This window comes from Notolepis coatsorum (genome assembly GCF_963971535.1).
Source record: "Notolepis coatsorum genome assembly, chromosome: 17".
NCBI classification, from domain to species: Eukaryota; Metazoa; Chordata; class Actinopteri; order Aulopiformes; family Paralepididae; genus Notolepis; species Notolepis coatsorum.
The window spans coordinates 84,347,742-84,366,235 of record NC_140181.1 but is presented as its reverse complement, the minus strand read 5'-3'; the positions used below and the strand labels follow the sequence as shown (position 1 = coordinate 84,366,235).

General features: G+C 43.5%; 1 protein-coding gene across 1 annotated transcript in view; it reads right to left on the bottom strand.

The window, feature by feature from the left end:
• Positions 1–1,809: 1,809 nt before the first annotated feature.
• LOC311243665 (deoxyribonuclease-1-like) overlaps positions 1,810–18,494 on the bottom strand; it is a 58,392-nt gene continuing 41,707 nt past the window's right edge. The window contains exons 5-10 of the mRNA XM_084332984.1: positions 10,839–10,951; positions 8,757–8,869; positions 7,772–7,929; positions 5,201–5,297; positions 4,942–5,077; positions 1,810–2,706 (exon numbers count right to left, since the gene is read on the bottom strand). Of these exons, the coding sequence (XP_084189110.1) occupies positions 2,588–2,706; positions 4,942–5,077; positions 5,201–5,297; positions 7,772–7,929; positions 8,757–8,869; positions 10,839–10,951 (736 nt within the window). The 3' untranslated portion in view covers positions 1,810–2,587. The remainder of the gene's footprint in view (positions 2,707–4,941; positions 5,078–5,200; positions 5,298–7,771; positions 7,930–8,756; positions 8,870–10,838; positions 10,952–18,494) is intronic.

The following is an 18,494-nucleotide window of genomic DNA, read 5'->3' as shown; positions in this document are numbered from 1 at the left end:
GCAGCCTGATCTCAAACCTACCAAAGTCAGCCCATGTCACCCCACTTTTTAGCGACCTGCACTCGCTCCCCATTGCCGCACGAATCCACTTCAAGGCCCTCGACCTGGCATACCGTGCGGCAAAGGGAACCGCTCCCGTCTACCTCCGGTCAATGGTCTCTAAATACACACCCTCAAGACCCCTACGCTCCAGGAGGGTCATCAAGGTAAATGGTAAATGGTAAATGGCTGCTTTTTTATATAGCGCTTTTATCCAAATCGCTTTACAATTTGTTACTTATATATTACCCATTCACACACCGATGGCGGAGGCAACCATGCAAGGTGCCAACCTGCTCATCGGGAGCAATTAGGGGTTAAGTGTCTTGCTCAAGGACACATCGACACGCTGCCCAGGAGGAGCGGGAATCTAACCGGGAACCTCCGGATTGCCAGACAACTGCTCTACCTCCTGAGCCACTGGTGAAGCCGCCTTTTCTTAAGCCTTGCCCCACAATGGTGGAACGAACTGCCCACCAGTTAGGACAGCCGTCGACTAAAGACGCACTTCTTCAACCATTATCTGAAAAAAATAAAAAATTAATTTGATACACTTTTTCTCCCCATTTAAAATTTTTCTCCCATGCCAATTTCGTATTGTCCAATTCCTCCCTCCCCTGTCTTGAACGTTGCTAGACTATGTCTCCCACAGGTCGGTTGTAGTGAGGACAGAAGCCTTCCATCACGTGTCCCCTCCGGTACACGAGGAGGCAGCCTATCGCATCTTTTCACCGCAGCAGCTCGAGCTCTCAGTGGCGAGGAGTAACGTGTGGGAGGCTCACGCTGCCCCCGTCACTTCCTGCTTCCGTCGCACCCACGTCACCAAACCGACCTGTAGGAGTCGCTGTTCACAACGTCAAATCCCCACCCACCGGCTTTCCCACCCTCTAACACTTGCCAATTGTGTTAGTATGAACGACCGGCCAGCCGGTAGCAACGCCGAGAGCTGGGCTCGAACCCAGCGTCTCCTGCCTTGCCCACTGCACCAATCAGCCGCCTAAATATATATATTTTTTAAATAAAAATCAAACCCTAACTAACCTTACTATCATGCACTTGTCCTAATACTAACTAGGCTACTAGCACTCAACACTTTGATGAACATTGTTACTCAGCTGATAGAGTTTTGCCCTTCCTGATGACTTGTTGTACAGAACTTGTAAGTCGCTTTGGATAAAAGCGTCAGCTAAATGACTAAATGTAAATGATGCACAATGCATAGTCAGTTAACACATTGTCAAAACCTGTAGGCGATGTATAGGTGATGATCAGTCAATTAATGTTTTTCATTACTTTCCCCTGTCATATTAATGGTTAGAGTGAGACAGGCCTACATAATAATAATAATAATAATAATAATAATAATAATAATAATAATAATAATAATAATAATAATAATAATAATAATAATAATAATAATAATAATAATAATAATAATAATAATAATAATAATAATAATTAATAATAATAATAATAATAATAATAATAATAATAATAATAATAATAATAATAATAATAATTCATTACATTTATATAGCGCTTTTCTAGACACTCAAAGCACTCCCCACAATGTCGGGTGGAAATGTCTTCCTTCACCATGGTAGCACCCAACCTTGGGCTATGCAGGCTCAATGGCTGCCATACACTGGCACCAGGGGGTCTCAAACCTTTTTATACTATGACCCCATTTTATTTAGAATATTTTTTGGCGAACCCTCACTTTCAACGTGGAATTAAGGAATATAAAAATAAAAGCACACGTTGTTGAACTTGATCATGCATATTTATTAGACCATTTCATTACAGCACTATGTTATCAATACACATTTATAAAAGAGGCATATTTAGCCAAAATGTTGCCAGAACATAAAAAAAAGAAAAAACATTATTGATTTTATTTTTTTACTTTCCATCGCGCCCCCGTCTGTCACCTACTGTCACCTACCCACGACCCCACTTTGGGTCGCAACCCGTAGTTTGAGAACCGCTGGACTACACAATGGCTGAACGGCTCAGGAGACAGGAATTGATATCAGCCAATTAAGGGGAAAGCATGCCCTTGGCTGGGATTGTCCTGGTCTGGGATGTGATATGTCATAGCTTTCACAATCAATAATAATGGAAGTTATCAGTAGAGACTTTGAGAGTTTGGGAGCGATATTCTACACTTTTTTATATCAAGTTCCAGCATCAGTGATGTTTCAGTGGGTTCATCTCTGATCAACCATCCACTGCAGAAGATGTCATGCAGGAAAGTGTAAAACCATCACTAGATGTCACTATATACACATGTATAAACACCTAAAGTTATTGAATGAAGGATCCTATCCAAATAGATGGCCCCAAATATAGTGAATATAACCTTTGAAAGGTTACTGATGGCCCTTCCATCCTCATGCATAGATACAGTTTAGACAGGCTTTAGATTTATGTTATTTTATCTAGTAAACCTTTAATTACAAAACAAGTAATAAAATCAGACAGACCAGCGGTATAAAGACAGAAAAAGCGAAGTGTCATAATGGAATATAATATGACAGCTTTTGAATTATTCATGCAGCTTTTGTTTCAACAATCTGATCTCCAGTTGAAGTCTTTCTTGTTCCAGCAGGAGGTTCTCCTTCTTTAGTTTCAACACATCGATCTGCAAACTCTCTTGAAGACTCACTGAATGAACACACACACACACGCACACGCACATGCACACACACACACACACACACACACACACACACACACACACACACACACACACACACACACACACACACACACACACACACACACACACACACACACACACACACACACACACACACACACACACACACACACACACACAGGTTATCAGGGTGTAAAGTACTTGAGTAATTGTACTTTGTTACAATACTTACTTACAATACTACAAGTACTGTTTTTGGGGATTTGTACTTTACTGTATTATTAGGTTTGTATACTTGTACTTTTACTCAATTACATTTCAGAGGAAAAAAACATACTTTTTACTCCTTACATTTAAAATGCAGACCTACAAAGTACAAAGTACAAATCTCGCAGGTCCAACTATTTTAATTAGTATATTTGTTTCTCTGGCCGAACTAACGTTAACGTTATTAATCCTGCGGCCGCACTTTATTTAAAAACAGCCAATCAGGGCGGCTGGGTGGCGCAGCAGACTAAGCGCTCGTCACCAACGCATGAGACACTGGTATCGAATCCGGCTGTCAGCGTTGCCGCCGGCTTGGCCGGCCGTCATACTGGCTCAATTGGCAGAGTCAGCGGGAGGGAAGCCGGTGGGTGGTAATCTGGTCGTTGTAAACAGCGACCCCTACAGGTCGGTCAGGGCGCCTGCACAGCGAGGAAGGGAGATGGTGAGGGTGTGAGCCTCCCACACGTTACACCTCACCAATGAGAGTCCGCGCTGGCAGGTGAAAAGAAGTGGCTGGCTGACTCTGCATGTATCGGAGGGGACATGCGATAGTATCTATCAACCCTCCCTAGACGACCAGTGGGGGGCACATGCGAGCAACGACCAGGAAGGGGAGGGGGGAATTGGCACGACTAAATTGGGATGGGAGAAAAACACAGAAAAACAGGAGGAGAAAAAGTGGATAAAAAAATATATAAAAAAAACAGCCAATCAAATCCCCATCAATGGAAAATGTACCCGTCCATACCCACGATAGTATGAGTGATTAAGAAACCAATTAAGAACAAATTCTTATATACAAAAGCAGCCTGATCAAAAAGCAAAGACCTTTTGAGGGGAGGGGGGGGGGGGAGGCTGTAACAAAAACAAGGTTATGTACATGCATACAAGTAAATAAAATACAAAATTACAGTAGCAATAGTATACAAGGACACAATAAATAAGCGTGAGAGAAGGAAAGAGAGAGAGGGAGGGGGCCTAGGGGGAGGAGAGAATAGTCTGAAAGCTATGCGTGCGATTGGGAGGCAGTCAGCAGGTGCAACAGTCGGTATGATGATATTAGTCCCCATAGTAGCCATTTCAATGTAGTGACACCATCCTTGTTTATGTGAACACATTGTGGCCTCTAGGATAATCACAGTCTCATAAAATCTTAGAGACCTAGGCCCTTCAGAGGCTGTATGGCTTGCGCCTAGGTACATTGTTGGCAGAAAATTACTTTTATGGTCCTTTAAGTCAGTAGACTGGTCTGATACTGCACGTTTATTTATTTATGAATTTATGCATTTCATTTGTACAGTAAGTTACTGTAGTCTTCTTTAATGTTGGCTGCCTAAGAACGATTCAGGTTAAACTAAGAAATCAAACTAATTTGCAGAAAACATCTTAAATGCTGAGCATTTCTACTTAGCAGTGTCTGTCACCCTGACATTTGACCTGACATATCAGACTCGTCACTCATGGAAGACAAGCCCATGGATGATTACACAGGCTACAGCCCAAGACTAGAAAGCGGGGATCTTCTGCTATCAGAAGAATAGACAGTCAGAAAAAAAGTTTAAACTTTTTACTTTTTAGTACTTAAGTACATTTAAAAGTAGAAACTTTTTTACTTTTACTCAAGTGTGTTTTTAGCCAAATACTCCAAATTTTGAGACGGTACCCATACTTTCACTTAAGTATAATTTCTGGGTACTTTTTACACCCCTACGTGTTAGGGTAAACAGAGGCCATCCATGTGAAGCTAAACACTGTAGAATACCTCTGTCAGAGGCCATCCATGTGAAGCTAAACACTGTAGAATACCTCTGTCAGAGGCCATCCATGTGAAGCTAAACACTGTAGAATACCTCTGTCAGAGGCCATCCTTGTGAAGCTAAACACTGTAGGCCAACTTTAGACCAAACTTTTACACTTGTATCCATATCCACTACCAAAATGCCAGTGTAGTGTTTGCTAGATTTGTAACTCACATTGACCAGGTTTGCTATCTGTTGCGGGAGTCGGCTGGCCAAAACCAATCCTGGGACGTGTCTGAGAGCTCCAGGAGGGAGGAGGGGCCCCACGTAGCTCCACCTCAACAGGGTAATGGTCACTCACTTTCAGGGCCTTAAGGGAAACAAGTTTAGTGTCTGTTTAGCAAATTGAGGAAAAGCCTGAAAATATAGGGTAATACAAGTTAACTGTGGATAATAGTGTCAGGCTGAAGAGTCGGGGGCCAAAACAACTCACCATTGCCTCCGTCAGTGAAAACTCTGTGTGGAAATTGAACGGCTTGGCCGAGTTTGGCACAATGGCATCAAGCATGTGTTCTCCGTACACAACAATCCTGTGACAGAATCAGAATCAGAAAGGTCTTTATTGCCAAGTAGTATACACATACAAGGAATTTGATTTGGTAATTTTGTGCGACATTAACGGACAGACAATTACGGTAGAAGTGCATCTTGCTTTATTTTGCCTCAAACAAAGTTGGCATTTTGTTCATGCGGTTCCGCTATCATACAAAATATGCTGTTGTCACGGGTTTGTGCAGCTCCAGATGCTCTGCTCTGGTCAGTAGCTACAACACTCAGATGCCCTGGTCTGGTCAGTAGCTACAACACTCAGATGCTCTGGTCTGGTCAGTAGCTACAACACTCAGATGCTCTGGTCAGTAGCTACAACACTCAGATGCTCTGGTCAGTAGCTACAACACTCAGATGCTCTGGTCAGTAGCTACAACACTCAGATGCTCTGGTCTGGTCAGTAGCTACAACACTCAGATGCCCTGGTCTGGTCAGTAGCTACAACACTCAGATGCTCTGGTCAGTAGCTACAACACTCAGATGCTCTGCTCTGGTCAGTAGCTACAACACTCAGATGCTCTGCTCTGGTCAGTAGCTACAACACTCAGATGCTCTGCTCTGGTCAGTAGCTACAACACTCAGATGCTCTGGTCAGTAGCTACAACACTCAGATGCTCTGCTCTGGTCAGTAGCTACAACACTCAGATGCTCTGGTCTGGTCAGTAGCTACAACACTCAGATGCTCTGGTCTGGTCAGTAGCTACAACACTCAGATGCTCTGGTCTGGTCAGTAGCTACAACACTCAGATGCTCTGGTCAGTAGCTACAACACTCAGATGCCCTGCTCTGGTCAGTAGCTACAACACTCAGATGCCCTGGTCTGGTCAGTAGCTACAACACTCAGATGCTCTGGTCTGGTCAGTAGCTACATCACTCAGATGCCCTGGTCTGGTCAGTAGCTACAACACTCAGATGCCCTGGTCTGGTCAGTAGCTACAACACTCAGATGCCCTGGTCTGGTCAGTAGCTACAACACTCAGATGCTCTGGTCTGGTCAGTAGCTACAACACTCAGATGCTCTGGTCTGGTCAGTAGCTACATCACTCAGATGCCCTGGTCTGGTCAGTAGCTACAACACTCAGATGCCCTGGTCTGGTCAGTAGCTACAACACTCAGATGCCCTGGTCTGGTCAGTAGCTACAACACTCAGATGCCCTGGTCTGGTCAGTAGCTACAACACTCAGATTCCCTGGTCTGGTCAGTAGCTACAACACTCAGATTCTCTGGTCTGGTCAGTAGCTACAACACTCAGATGCTCTGGTCAGTAGCTACAACACTCAGATGCTCTGGTCAGTAGCTACAACACTCAGATGCTCTGGTCTGGTCAGTAGCTACAACACTCAGATGCCCTGGTCTGGTCAGTAGCTACAACACTCAGATGCTCTGGTCTGGTCAGTAGCTACAACACTCAGATGCCCTGGTCTGGTCAGTAGCTACAACACTCAGATGCTCTGGTCTGGTCAGTAGCTACAACACTCAGATGCTCTGCTGTGGTCAGTAGCTACAACACTCAGATGCTCTGCTGTGGTCAGTAGCTACAACACTCAGATGCTCTGCTCTGGTCAGTAGCTACAACACTCAGATGCTCTGGTCTGGTCAGTAGCTACAACACTCAGATGCTCTGGTCTGGTCAGTAGCTACAACACTCAGATGCTCTGCTCTGGTCAGTAGCTACAACACTCAGATGCTCTGGTCTGGTCAGTAGCTACAACACTCAGATGCTCTGGTCTGGTCAGTAGCTACAACACTCAGATGCTCTGGTCAGTAGCTACAACACTCAGATGCCCTGGTCTGGTCAGTAGCTACAACACTCAGATGCTCTGGTCAGTAGCTACAACACTCAGATGCTCTGGTCTGGTCAGTAGCTACAACACTCAGATGCTCTGGTCAGTAGCTACAACACTCAGATGCCCTGCTCTGGTCAGTAGCTAGCTACCAAGGGACCTAGCATGTCCTTCATGCTCTGTAAATAACTATGTACAAATACCGTGATGTCCCACTATGTTACCTGTTTATTGCACAATGTTGTTTATTGGATTCCATTATATGTTGTACTACTGTATTGCACATCGTTGCGGGCAAGACCACCCGCATTTCATTGTATACTTGTATGCCGTGACAAATAAAACTCTTGACTTGACTAGCTACAACACTCAGATGCTCTGGTCTGGTCAGTAGCTACAACACTCAGATGCTCTGCTCTGGTCAGTAGCTACAACACTCCGATGCTCTGGTCTGGTCAGTAGCTACAACACTCAGATGCTCTGCTCTGGTCAGTAGCTACAACACTCAGATGCTCTGCTCTGGTCAGTAGCTACAACACTCAGATGCCCTGGTCTGGTCAGTAGCTACAACACTCAGATCACCCTCCATGACAAAAGAGGGGTCTGGGCTCTTGTAAAAATTTTGAAAATCTGCTTCTATCAAGTATGCAAGGGTGGGGAGGGTTACATGCCGGTCATAGGTGTGTTCGTTCCCTGTGTTGGCAGTGGTGTCCACATCATCGGCGATCAGCCAGTGGAAGTTGCTGTCGCTACGGATACGGATCTCCTTCATCTCGCTGTCGGAGACGTACGCCCCGTCTGCGTTGAAGTCGCCCAAGATCATTATGTTCTAGGAGAGATAGGAGATTACCATATCTATATATATTTTTTTTTTTTATTATTATTATTTTGTCTTTAGTTATGACTCACAACTGAAAATATGTATCCTGAATATTATAAACAATATAACCAACCATATACCAACAATAAAAACAACAATTATAAACAATAAAAACACCAACAACAACAAATCATGACAGTGTTTGCCTGCCATGTGATTATCTGGATAACACAACACAATAGGAAATGATCATCTTTCATCACTTCTGGAACCGTGTAATGATTGTATATCTTCATCACAATCCCTCTGATATATAGAACTGGTGTTAGTGCAGTCTACACCCCAGATTTTATCTACCGCATAGTACCAGCTTGTAGAATGTAAATAAAGCATTATAGGTTACACCTCTTTTCTTTAAGGGGTATGTTCAGAATTGTGGACCGTCCTCTAGCCTTGTTTCCTACAGTCCTTTCTCAGCACAATCCATGCTGTTCTTCATACTGATGGATACCCACAACTTCTGTTACTTAGCCACAAAACGAATGCAAAGTCAATGGGGCCACGCTCCAGTCTGTACAAGCCCTGAAATAAATGTTGAAACCTACTTCACAGCACACCCAATGTAGGTTATCTACATATCTGTAGATACTATATCTATATCTGTACATATCCCTTACCTACTCTTACTAGTTACGCTGCTGGACAGTATGACTACTACCATACTGTCTTTACACCTGTACCACTGTACATGTTATACTACAACTCTGTACATACATCTGATTAGCACTACACTCTACACTACACTAGGACTATCTGTCCCTAACCGTCCAACTCACCTCCGTTTTCCATTTGTTTCGAACTACCTGGACCACCTCGTACAGCTCGTTCAACTCCTTCTCTGTGTCCCACGGCTTGGTGTGGACCGGGATCAGAACCAAGTCCTCCAGCACTGCGACACACACACACACAAACACACACATACACAAACGCTTTAAAGTTTACTCACACTAACAGTTGGCAGCACAGGGTACTTTGTTTCACTGTCTGTGAGATGTTGGAAGAGTATATTAAGACTGACTTACCTCGCTATGGGCAAGCAGAAATACTTTGTTCAACTCTGGGAACCATATATGTCTGTCATGCAAAATGGAAACGTGGGTGCTACTTAAAAGGAAACTATAACATTCTTTGAAACTTTTTGTATATATATATATTTTTATAAACACTTAAATTTGCAGGTTGAATGTATGTGTATGAATGGAGATGTATGTTAGTTGTGTTGTTATGAAAAATTATAATAAAAAAAAACTTTGTGGAGAAAAAACAGTAGGCATCGCCTAGAACAGTTTGTGTACCAAGTAGGCCTATACGGTTGGTTGTTTTGATCAAACTTGATAAACCGGCCTGTGCGACAAACGGTTGTCTGCTCAAAACAAACAGTGTAACATGGAAGCATCTATGAATAGATGTGCCTCAGGCATACCAACAAGATTACAACCATATCAACATGATGACAATGAAACAGAGGATCAAAACAATAATCTACACAAGGTGGATATAGAGGACCAGCCCTGTGCTCTATGACACTGGTTCTCAATGTGGGGGTCCTTGCAGGGGTTCCAGGGGGTCCCCAGAAAGATGGAGAATAGATTAATTTCACTGTTTGATTGACTAGCTAGCTAGAAGCTAGCCAAAAGAGAGAATATATAAGAAAGAGCATAGGTTTATTATCACTGTTGCATTGACTAGAAGCTAGAAACTAGCCCAAATAGAGAATACATAAGAAAGACCATAGGTTTATTATCACTGTTGCATTGACTAGAAGCTAGAAACTAGCCCACACAGAGAATATATAAATATCATAGGTTTGTTATCACTGTTTCATTGACTAGAAGCTAGCCCAAAGCGAGAATACATCAAATGTATTCAATGTTTGCAATAGACTGCTACCAGTCTATAGTGGCCAGCGTCCTCTTCTATGCTGTGGCATGCTGGGGGGGGGGGGGGGGGGGGGGGGGGGGCTACATCAACTCGAGGGACACCAACAAACTGAGCAAGCTGGTGAGGAAGGTTAGCTCTGTGGTGGGAGTCGAGCTGGTCAGACTAGAGGTGGTGGCAGAGAGGGGGATGAGAAGGAAGCTGGCTGCCATCCTGGAGAATCTCTCCCACCCCCTCTACGACGAGATAGCCAAAATGCAAAATGAGAAGCACATTCAGTCACAGACTCATACCCTCCCCCCCCCCCGACACTCAAAACCAGTCCTTCATATACCAGCGGGCATCAGGCTCCACAAAAGTGTGCAGGGACTGCTGCCAGACATCCAACTACTAGGAACCTAGTAGCTGACTCCTAAAGGACTAAAAGGACAATATATACTTACCTTATGCATACCACACCTTATGTGTATAATGTATACTTCATCAGATCATATATTTAGCATTTAGCATTTTTAGATTATATATTAGATTAGATTTAGATTATTGGATTATTAGATTATATATTTGTAACTATATTTATTGTTGGGCAAATACTGTACTATAATTCTGTGACCTGTACCATGTCTCCTACTACCTGTACCTCCCCTCCCCCCTCCCCCATGCTGCTATGATGCCTGGATTTCCCCAAGGGGATCAATAAAGGAATATCTTATCTTATCTTATCATAGGTTTATTATCACTGTTGTCTCCACACGTACAGTATAGATATTCTGGAGTAAATCATATCTAACAACAAAAATCTTTCCAGATGAGGAAAGAGACAAAACCCTATCAAGCGGGGGTCCACAGCCTAATGTGTTTTCAATTTGACATGAGAGTTGGAGGACCACTCTGCCCTACAAAGGCAAAAAGCCGTAACTGCCATTAGTCTTTGTACAGCTGAGTACCCTCTATGTTCCAGAAGAGCTGAGGTGACCAACCTGTGTTGTGTGGTTTGAAGTGCAGGATGTAAGGCTCTCTGGCGAAAGCATCCAGGTCGTCTACCTGGTTGTCCTCATACTGGTAGCTGTCAATCAGGTCCACCACGTCATCCCTTCCAATACAAGAATGTAGCAACTTAGGGTGTAAAAATACTGTGAAACTAATATTCTTACCTGCGAAGCCCTGCCAATCATATTAGATAAGGTTGATTACTGTATGGCTAATCTAGATATCTAGATAGAAGCTGGTCATCTATTAAATTTGACCCACCTGGTGGACAGGATCAGGACATTCCCTGTGCATATAGGAGTTTCATTTACAACCCTTGTCTGTAAACTCTGTTCTTGAGGCACTTCAAGCCATTGATACCAGGAAATCAACTGGAGAGGATGGGTTGGATCCTTCTTTCCTGCTTTTGGCTTTTCTGCCCCTACATCATGGAATACCCTGCAGGAAACTCTGAAACTAGACACTAGTTCAAGTTCAAGTTTCTTTATTAGTTGTCATACAGAAGTACAGAATACTTTTATACAAAATGCTTCTTTCTGTTACGATCCAGGGACTGTGCTAGACAAAAATAGATAAGTATAAAATAAGTATAGCAAGTATAAAATAGAAGTCAAGTACGTAGACAAAAGTGTTCAGTATATACATATATACAATGTACAATGCAGAGTAGAAGTAACTGAGTTACGATACAATATACTATACAGTACAAAGCAGAAATGGGATGAGGTACAATTTACAGTAAGGTGTAATGAGGTATGGGTTGTAGTGCAAATTCTTTACCAATAAATATAAAGTGTGTTTAGGTGTTCTAAAGTAGGTAAAGTGGGTGCTGCAGTGAGTTGTTTGTTTAACGTGAGTGTGTGCATGTGGATGTGTGTGCTGTGAGTGCATTTGATGGTTGTTACAGACAAAGCTTTCCAAAAGCTCAAACAGTGAACTCCAAGCCCATGTGGTTGAACAAAAAATTCAAAAAAACAGACTAAGAAATGACGTAAACACCATGATCAAAACCGCAAAAAAAGGTTTCATCAATGACAAAACTGAGGAAAACAAAAACAAACCATGTGAACTTTGGAAATTACTCAATAATCAACTAGGCTGCAGTAAAAAACTTAAAACCAGATTCTCAAACATAAACATAAAGACGGACAACACGCTCATCACAAGCTGGATGTAGCCAATTACTTAAACATCTTCTTCACAAACATAGCCACAACACTGGTAAACAAACTACCCTCCCACTCAGGGCATTATGGGGTAGAACACATAGTAGATACTACAAAAACCTAGGGGTCCGCAAAGACGACTTCAAACTAGAAATGGTAACAACCGATGAGGTACTCAAAAAACTGAGCGCCCTCCAACCTAACAAGGCCACTGGCCATGACAACATCCCCTCCAAATTCCTCAGAGACACAGCAGCCGCCATCACCCCAGTCATCACACACATAATAAACCTCTCCATAAAACAGGGACACGTCCCCAAGGACTTCAAAATTGCGAGAGTGACCCCTCTGCACAAAAAGGGCAGCAAATTAGACCCAGGCAACTACCGCCCTGTTTCTATTCTTACCTCCATCTCGAAAGTCATGGAGAAAATAGTTTACGAACAGGTCGAAAAGTACCTGGCGGGAAAAAAATCGAATCTATGAATTCCAATCTGGCTTCAGAACATCCCACTCCACTGACACATGCCTTCTCTATTTGAACGACCACATCAAACAAGAGGTGGACGCGGGCAAATACTGCGGCATGGTCATGCTGGACCTACAAAAGGCCTTCGACACTGTCAATCACTCCATTCTGATTGACAAGCTAAAAGCAATTGGTTTTGATAGTGCAGTAGTATTTTGTAACCATAAATAGAGACATGTTGCCTGAAACTGGTGTTCAAATCAAACTAATGTGTTATATTTAGAGAAAACAGCTGCACTAGTCAGTCAACCAAATACATTCTTCTGGTGATTAAATTACTCTGCCCTTTTGCCCTGTCTCACTAAAATAGATAGGGTTATTTACTAACGCAAGACCCCTCACAAAAGGTTGGGTGTCGGGCCACTCAACAGCTGGCTGTAAACGATAAAGAACTGTTTGAATAAGCCCTTCGGGGGTTCTAGAACAAAAGAGCCACCTGGGTTCGTCAGGGTGGGGGACAGGAAGGAGTTCAGATAAGCCTTAGTTAAACACATGTGACCACCTGGCTTACTTGGTCTCCTAGTAAGTAATAAGTAATAAACACATGTGACCACCTGGCTTGCTCCTGCCTTGTTTAACACTAAGTACATTTTCAAATGTCTAGTAATACACTTAGATTAGTTTGATATGAACTACAAATAGGCCTGTTTATATTGTGGTAATAATTCTGAATTAAATTATATGAAATATGCCAGGTTTATGGCTGGGAATCACAGAGTTTGAAATTAGGCCACGTTTGAAACTACATTGGAAAATACTTAAATGTGTTGTATACTAAACTGTATAAAAGAGATATTGATGTAAGGTAAAAGAATGATTAGGCCTCATGTAGCTATTCAATGAAAGCCAAAAAGACTGTGTTTGAGACTTGATCCCCTGCATAGTAAGACTAGTTTCACTTAGGTTGAAACTAGGCTTATGGTAACAGACTGTGTTCAATTATGATATCTCTGTGTTTATGTAATCAATTGCAATTCGAATATATATATTGTGAGATCAATAACCCAAGTATTATGTTAGTCAGATGGTGGTTGTTCTTTGGTTGAAAAACAAGGGAAATAATAGGGTGGGCCCTCCTCCGTTTTCAAATACTCGGTGCCGGCCTGGGATTGGAGGAACACATCTGGTGATGTCACTCTGGTGACATCACGAGAGACTCCAGGCTTTTGCTATAAGAGGTGGGTGTGGTGACGGTGGGAGGAGGACTCTGACACGGAACCACAAGGAGAACACCTCACCTTTTTCACACAGCAAGACGACGCGGCAGAGGAGACGGAACAGACAAAGAACTTTTTGGAGGGAGAACAGACTTTGCTTTGTTCATCAGCCATAGAACAAAGCCCATCAACAACTTATCAACTCTACTTTAATATTAGTCTGATATAAGGGGTCGGTGGCTTAGTACTTGAGTACCCTTATATCATTGCAGAATCCATTTTTCATTGTAATTTGTATACACTCTTAACTTTGATTAAACAGCTGCTGTTATACACCTTCTCCTCCATTTCTCCTGCTGCCCCGCTGGTCGTGAAACAAGACCATTTGGTCTTATTGGTAGTACAAAGGTTTTTAGGGGAACCATTCACAATGCAGAGGACGATCCAGGCAGTTCTGATCTTATCAGAACCAGAACAGAAGCCTTTACTACTTCAATAGTTCATCAGTGAGCTGGATGCAATTCTACCTGGGGGGGAGAGAACAGATGGTGGAGGTAAATGGTACTCTATCCCCCCCCCCCTCACAGTGAGCTGTGGTGTTCCACAAGGAAGCATACTAGGACCGCTACTGTTCCTAATTTATGCAAATGACATGTCGTCAGCTTGTGACTGCAACTTGTTCCTGTTTGCGGACGACTCAGCCCTGCTGGTCTCTGACAAGAACAAGTTGCAGGTTGAAAAAACCCTCAGCTCGGAACTAGGCAAAATCTGCATATGGCTCGCTGATAACAAACTATCATTACACATGGGCAAAACAGAGTCCATTCTCTTCGGTTCAAATAACAAACTCAGCAAGACCGACGGCTTCTCAGTTACAGTGGGTGACAATATTGTCACAAGGAAAGATGAAATTACCTACCTGGGTTCCATCCAGGGGAGGAAATTAGGCCACTTTACTCGCGAGTATTTTTATGCGAGTATTTTTTACGTTTGGCGAGTGATTCATGAAGACCACTCGCCAGTCTGGCGAGTATACAAAAAAAAAACATTCTGCAATCACTGCATTGGCAAACGGTGCGCGTCTTCTGAGTGCTTGCTTTAGTTGACAGTGCCACGAGAGCACTGCACAAGACCACCCGCGGACATATAATGTTTAATAAAAGTTCGCGCAGTACTGGCCAACCCGCGGACATATAATGATAAAAGTCCTGCGTTACTAGGCTAGCCATCAGGAGCACTCTCAAACGGATAACGTTAAACACAGCAGAAGATGGAAAACAGACCGACTGACCAACGGGGAACTGCATCCAACCCTAGCACAACCCTCGAGTATAAGTTACTAAGGACACATTTAAATCACAGAGGTGTAATGTTAGTCTACTGGAACTGTATACAGTGGTTAGCTTCTAGTTAGCGTTTTAGCGATAGCTGCTTGCTAGCTAACGTTAGCCCCGTGTGCTCAAAGCAGCCAGCTAGGTGTATCTGTTATGACTATAATGTTTCCAAAAAAGCACCGGACTACGACGTAAGGTTAGACATTTTATTTCATGCTCAAAAGCCCCTGGCTTGCACATCGCAGTCACGAAAGGGGCTAGCTAAGCTCAACCAGTGCACTGTGCACAACAGCACACCAACCCAACTGACGTTACCACAACACTTGACGGTACTTCACAGCACTGTCGTAAGACCACCGTGCTGTCTTAAAGGCACAGTGTGCCTACCCAGATGCATACACAACATTGACGAGGCTTGACAACCGAGGTTCAAAGTTAACTTGATTGATTGATTGAAAACTTTATTAACAGATTGCAGAATGGGTACAATACAGTACGGCTCAATACACACAATTGTTAAGGGGATGCAGCCCAGAGAAAGACTTTCGTCTTGTTTACATCAGGGTCCCCCATTTTCAATTCATCATAACATATGACATACAGATAGACTACTGCTACATCTATACATTTCACATCTATCTATACACTTCACAACATACTTCGGTTTTTTTCTTTCACTGCCCAACCCAGTCCAACCCAGCATCTTTCACTGCCCAGTTCAGCCCAACCCAGTCCAGAATAGATACCTCTTTCATGTTAATATGTTTTATGCTAATATTGTGAAGAGTAGAGATTAATGTTTTATGCTAATAAATATTTTAAAGAGTAGAGACACGGTGTGATTATTTTACTATGATTGAAAATCAATTTAGACGAAGACATACAAAGAAGTAATTATCACAATTAGCGATTTTTTTGTCTGGTAAAAAATCTGTTTGGCTGGTAAAAAAAATCAGATACTCGCCAGTTGGCTGGTAAGCCAAAAAGTTAGTTTCCTCCCCTGGTTCCATCCTAGAGGCAAATCTTTCCTGTGACAAAATGGCATCCAATGTAATAAAAAAAGTCAACAAACTACAAACTACTACATTTGCATACCGCCCCAACAGGTCCACGGAGGACGCCATAGCCCATGTGCTGCACACAGCAGCATCACACCTGGACAAGAGGAAGGGGAACTATGTGAGAATGCTATTCATCGACTACAGCTCGGCATTCAATACCATAGTCCCCTCCATACTCATAGCCAAGCTCAGGGACCTGGGCTTACATTTACATTTACATTTAGTCATTTAGCTGACGCTTTTATCCAAAGCGACTTACAAGTTCTGTACGACAAGCCATCAGGAAGAGCACAACTCTATCAGCTGAGTAACAATGTTCATCAAAGTGTTGAGTGCTACAGTGTAGGTTAGTTTATTAGGACAAGTGCATGACAGTATGGTTAGTTAGGGTTAGATTTTTTTTTTTTTTTATTTTTTTAATTCAGATAATGGTTGAAGAAGTGCGTCTTTAGTCGACGGCGAAAGATTGGACGTGTTTCGGCTGTCCTAACTGGGGTGGGTAGTTCATTCCACCATTGTGGGGCAAGGACTGAGAATAGGCGACTTCTCTTTGATGACCCTCCCGGAGCTTGGATAGGAGTAGGTCTGAGGCGGCCAGAAGATGCAGAGCGTAGGGGTCTTGAGGGTGTGTAGTTAGAGACCATTGACCGGAGGTAGGCGGGAGCAGTTCCCTTTGCCGCACGGTATGCTAGGTCGAGGGCCTTGAAGCGGATTCGTGCAGCAATGGGGAGCCAGTGCAGGTCCCTAAGAAGTGGGGTGACATGGGCCGACTTCGGTAGGTTTGAGATCAGGCGGGCCGCTGCGTTCTGAATGAGTTGAAGAGGCTTAGTGGCAGTGGCCGGGAGGCCAGCGAGCAGTGCGTTGCAGTAGTCGAGGCGGGAGATGACTGTTGATTGGACGAGGAGTTGGGTGGCTTCTTTTGTCAGGAAGGGGCGTATCCTTCTGACGTTGCTCAGGAGGAATCGGCAGGTTCTGGTTGTCGCTGCGATGTGAACGATGTGAACTATGACCTCTGCCAGTGGGTCTTGGACTTCCTGACGGGCAGACCCCAGGTGGTGAGAGCAGGCAACTGCACCTCCTCATCCATCACCCTCAACATAGGGGCCCCCCAGGGCTGTGTTCTGAGTCCCCTCCTCTACTCCCTGTACACACACGACTGTGTGGCTCAGCGGAGTAGCAATACAATCATCAAATTTGCTGACGACACAGTGGTGGTGGGCCTGATCTCTGCCAACGACGAGAGGGCCTACCTGGAAGAGGTCAAGGTCCTGGCGGGATGGTGCCAGGAAAACAGCCTCTCCCTGAACGTCAGCAAAACAAAGGAGATGATTGTGGACTTCAGGAGGTCGGGGGTCAAGGCAGTGGCGGCCGGTGGGTTTCGCCACTAGGGGGCGCTATACCAAACATATACCAAACATGTACAGTACAGTACCACGCAACACTCATTGCCAGACGTGAGCGATTCGACTCACGCTCACGGCAATGAATCGGCTCTTATGAACGAGTCGCTCAGCTGTTACTACAACAACACACAACCAGTCAAATAAAGTATAGTCTAGACTCTAATTCACAACTTGAAACACAATATATAAATAGAAAAGTTAGAAACAAAACTCGCCCGTCTACAAACACAGGCAGATCTCTCCCTCTCTCCTTCTCTCTCTCACACACAGCGCGACGTGGAATCGATTCGTTACACAATCAGACCTATTATATACCAAGAATAACTTCAGTATGAGTACAGGGCTGTACACATATTTTGCATATTGTTAAACGAGCCAAGGCTAGCTATTAAACTATCGATATGAATCGAAAATCTGGGACCCTGATGTAAACAAGACAAACGTCTTTCTCTGGTCTGCATCCCCTTAACAATTGTGTGTATTGAGCCGTACTGTATTGTACCCATTCTGCAATCTGTTAATAAAGTTCTCATTCATTCATTCATTCATTCAAACATAGACGATATTGAACAAGCCATAATCCACGTATTTTCAATCCGAGAGAGCTGCAGTAGTTAAATCAATGAGCCATCGAGATAGTCAGTGTGGTAAGTAACGTTATTATTGCATCCAAGATTGATACAGATACAGAGAGAGAGAGAGAGAGAGAGAGAGAGAGAGACTCACTGTTTAGTTGAACGTCCAGGGCCAAGTTAGCAGTTAGCCAAGTGTTAGCTCAGCTGAGCTCGTTGCCACAACACTCAACAAGTACACCTTTGTCCATTTTCGCTCGAACAGACTGCAAAACTACCTGGCGTTCTATCGCCATGCTCTAAGACAAACTCTAACCTTAACCAACTTTGAAAGAGTGCCTAAGCTTAAGAACTTGTAGTCACGGCACGGCAAACAGCTGCATGCATCTCACAACAACACAACTATCTCAACCAAGCTAGAAGC